At 35.0% G+C, this 3,807-nt stretch overlaps 1 protein-coding gene across 1 annotated transcript; it reads left to right on the top strand.

The window, feature by feature from the left end:
* Window positions 1–371: 371 nt before the first annotated feature.
* LOC131607641 (mitogen-activated protein kinase kinase kinase 20-like) lies at window positions 372–1,627 on the top strand. Its single transcript, XM_058879620.1, has one exon. It carries the CDS (start codon window positions 417–419, stop codon window positions 1,437–1,439), a length of 1,023 nt encoding a protein of 340 aa, XP_058735603.1. The 5' UTR covers window positions 372–416; the 3' UTR covers window positions 1,440–1,627.
* The last annotated feature ends 2,180 nt before the right edge of the window (window positions 1,628–3,807 follow it).

Below are 3,807 nucleotides of genomic sequence, written 5' to 3'. Positions count from 1 at the left end.
ATTTTATACAAGTGCGTGTGAAAATTCATTAACTACCAAAAATATTTTGTTTACTAAGATACGCTGATACGACACCAGGGGATACGTAAAACGGCATGTATCTTATGAAGAGGTGCGTCAAATACTCATCACTAATTAATACACACCAATTAGGAAACTTAATGTAGTAACTTATTTCTGCTCAAAAATATCCACGTGCTTTAATTAATCTTCCATGCTAATTTAAATATTTTATTTTAATTCCTTCTTTCTTCCCTTTCTTGATTTAATTTAATATCCCGATACACCGTATTAACTGCTTACGTCATAAAATATCTTTCACTCAGTATTTAAAGGAAAAGGCTTCTTCATTCTTGGAGGGCACAGTTAGTTATTCTTCTCAACTTGCAATTTTCTTTCTTGTTCACAATTCAGAGATGGATTGGGTACGAGGAAAATCAGTTGGTAGAGGAACCTTTGGAACTGTTAATCTAGTCTTACCCAAAGGTGCTTCGAATTCTACTCTATTTCCTTCTCCGACAGCCGTCAAAACATCCGAGGCTTCAACCTCGTATTCCCTCAAAAACGAAAGACATGTTCTCCAGCATCTAGGTTCCTGTCAACAAATCATTCGTTGTTTCGGAGATGATTACACCTTCGAGAATGGCCACGAGTATTACAATTTATTTCTTGAATACGCTTCCGCTGGAACTCTCGCCGATCAAGTTAAATTCCACGGTGGCCGGATTCCAGAACTAAACATTTGCGGTTACATCAGATCAATTGTGGAGGGTCTTAACCATATTCATAGCAATGGATTCGTTCATTGTGATATAAAGCTCCAAAACATTCTTGTATTTCATGATGGTGAAATCAAAATCGCTGATTTTGGTCTTGCTAGAAAATCAGGGGAGGAACAGAGTAGGTTCGAATGCAGGGGTACTCCACTGTATATGTCGCCGGAATCAGTGATCCACGGAGAGCATGAGTCGCCGGCAGATATTTGGGCACTTGGGTGTGCCATAGTGGAGATGATGACTGGAAAACCAGCATGGAATATAGAGAAGGATTCGAATATGTTGTCGTTGTTGCTTCAAATTGGTACAGGAGAAAAATCACCGATGATACCAGAAGATTTGTCAAAAGAAGGAAAAGATTTTGTTGAGAAATGTTTAGTTAAGGATCCAAGAAAAAGATGGACGGCTGAGATGCTTTTGAATCATCCATTTATTGAAGACGTGAAGAATGTTAACGAACCATCACCAAGAAATCATTTTGATTTCAATGACTGGGTTTCAAGTGTTGGTGATGCAGCTCCAAGCTCCCCGGAATTTGAAGAATCGTGTCAGTGGGATTTTGATAATTGTTCTTGTTCACCAGCGGATCGGCTCCGGCAGCTTGTGACGGTTGAAGTGCCAGTGAGTTGGTCGGAATCAGATAGTTGGATTAATGTTAGGTGAGAATGAGATTGTAAAATTTTTGGTAGAGCTGAAACAGAGTGTTATTAATTAGAGGAGTAGAAGATTGATCATAGTAATTAATCTGATTATTCTGATTGGATTTTAATTTGAATCTGTTTGGATTTTGATTATTCAAATTGGAATGAAAATTGGGTAGTAGGATATATCACATACCATTTAGATTCTCTTGATTTGGTGGATATATCATATCATCATACCTCTAGATTTTATATTGAGGTTAAGTAAGAGAGTTTTCCGCGTTGTTCTAACTTGTAACTATAGTTTATTGTTTCAAAATTAAATTTTTAATAAAAAAATATTATTATTATTTTATAAAAATAAACAAAGTTAAATGTAATGAGAATTATGAAGTAAACCTTGGAATCCAAGAAGCATTGACAACACGTAACCATACAAAACTTATATATCCAACATTTTCTCTATTAATCACTTCCACAAGTGTGATTCACCCACATCACTAGCCTTGATCAACACTAAGATTCACTTTTGCTCCCCCCAATGAGTCAACCAGAACTCTACCACTTGTCGGGGAGTCTGGCGCTGGAAGTGTCATTGGGCCAAACGTTAAGATCCAAGACACCTTGACATCATGTATCCACTTAAAACCTTAAGACAATGGGGATATGTTTCAGATCTCTTATAAATCCAACATTTTCTTCATTCCTAATCGATGTGAAAATTTACCACTTTCTCACTTAAAACCCAACACCATCTAATCTTACAACTTTTAGTTGAAAGACAAAATCAAAATTTGCTGACAAAGAATAACTATTATTCTACTGAATATTTTTATATAAAAATTGATTTTCTACCGTCAATTATAATCAATTATAAGAGTTCAAAACAAGTCTTAGATTTGTTAACCTGTTAACATATTGATTTTTATTTTATTTTATAGATATGTCACATAACGTAATTCATCTTTAAAGTCGAAATTAAATGTCATTCGTTTCTTAAGCTACAAGGCACAATGTTATAGTTTATGAAAGTCGTATTACCTATTTGAGAAAGTCACTATTATGAAAAACTCCTCTCACAACAGTTGAAAAAAGGATATCTTCATGGTTGACCAACCGTCTTGAGGTAGGATGTGGTTGTAAGTATGTTATTTTCCACCACGAGCGTGTGCCCCTTGTGAGTACAACACTACGTACTACAACACTCCTCTAAACACAATTCATACTCCCACACTAGTATAATGCAGGGACAAACTATAGACAATAATTCCTCCCAAACAACCTTTCTCATTAAAACACATTATTTTATACTACCACCTAAGGGCTTTATAATAATTTCTCGGAAACACATTTTCGTTATTGACACATAAGGGCTTCATAATGGTTCAGCACAATCATTCGTAATTTACCCCTGTCATACTTATGCAACAAATATATTTAACTTTATCACAAGAAACTGTATCGCGTTAAATTTCCAACGCAGCTGACCACATCTCAAACAGACTTACTAAACTTAAGTTACGTGGGAAGCAAGACCACTCATACCGGTTGAGACTTGACTACACTTCTGATATAAGAACTCAAGTTACGTGGGAGTAGGAATTGTGTTAAGAGGAGTGTTGTTGTACGGATGTAGTTCTCATGCACTCCTAAGATGTAGTTCACTTGATTGGTAAACAATGAAGGGTTTGACTGTGTGGAGATATAGAGAGTTAGAGAGAGAGAGAGAGAGAGAGATTTTTACTTCACAAACATACCATCATGGTATCTATACAAGTGTGGGGATACAAAAGCGTCAAACCAAAAAAGTCAGAAAAGTCAAAAACTCGACTCGAGGCTGTAACCGATTAATACAAACATGTAACCAGTTATAGCAGACACAAACCAAAAAATACAATCAGATATGACCAATTAATGCAAATGCGTGATAGTGTACTTGTGCCACACACAATAGACGAGTCGTTGCACTTTTGGACAGTGGTTATTAAACTTTTAGGCGGTCAATGCAAAAACTAAAACTACACGCATTGTGTTTTGAAAAATTCAAAATGAATAACCAAGGTTTTGAGTCTCATTGTATAAACTAGTGGTTGATATGATTCTATTAAAAAGATGAGTCAAGTATTTCAACATATTAGTTTATCTTATATTAGATTATATAAGATTAGATAAAGATGGAATAATTTTCTCTAAAAATATAGGTTAAAAAATAATGTCATATGGTTTATACTTTATATTATTTATATCATGAGATCATAAGTTTTACCACGAATTTATTTGACAATTAGAATAAATTAGTATACAACTTAAATTTCACCTCTATATTGTTGCTTTGTTATGTGCGTGCCAAGTCGTGTGGCTAATGAATCTATTGAAGGAGATGGTAAGCA

The sequence above is a fragment of the Vicia villosa genome, linkage group LG1 (genome assembly GCF_029867415.1).
Source record: "Vicia villosa cultivar HV-30 ecotype Madison, WI linkage group LG1, Vvil1.0, whole genome shotgun sequence".
Taxonomy (NCBI): domain Eukaryota; kingdom Viridiplantae; phylum Streptophyta; class Magnoliopsida; order Fabales; family Fabaceae; genus Vicia; species Vicia villosa.
This window is presented reverse-complemented; position numbering and strand designations above follow the sequence as displayed.

What these genes read in the sequence shown, in the direction of transcription:
- LOC131607641 (XM_058879620.1), top strand. Translation starts at nt 417, where the DNA reads ATGGATTGGGTACGAGGAAAATCAGTTGGTAGAGGAACCTTTGGAACT.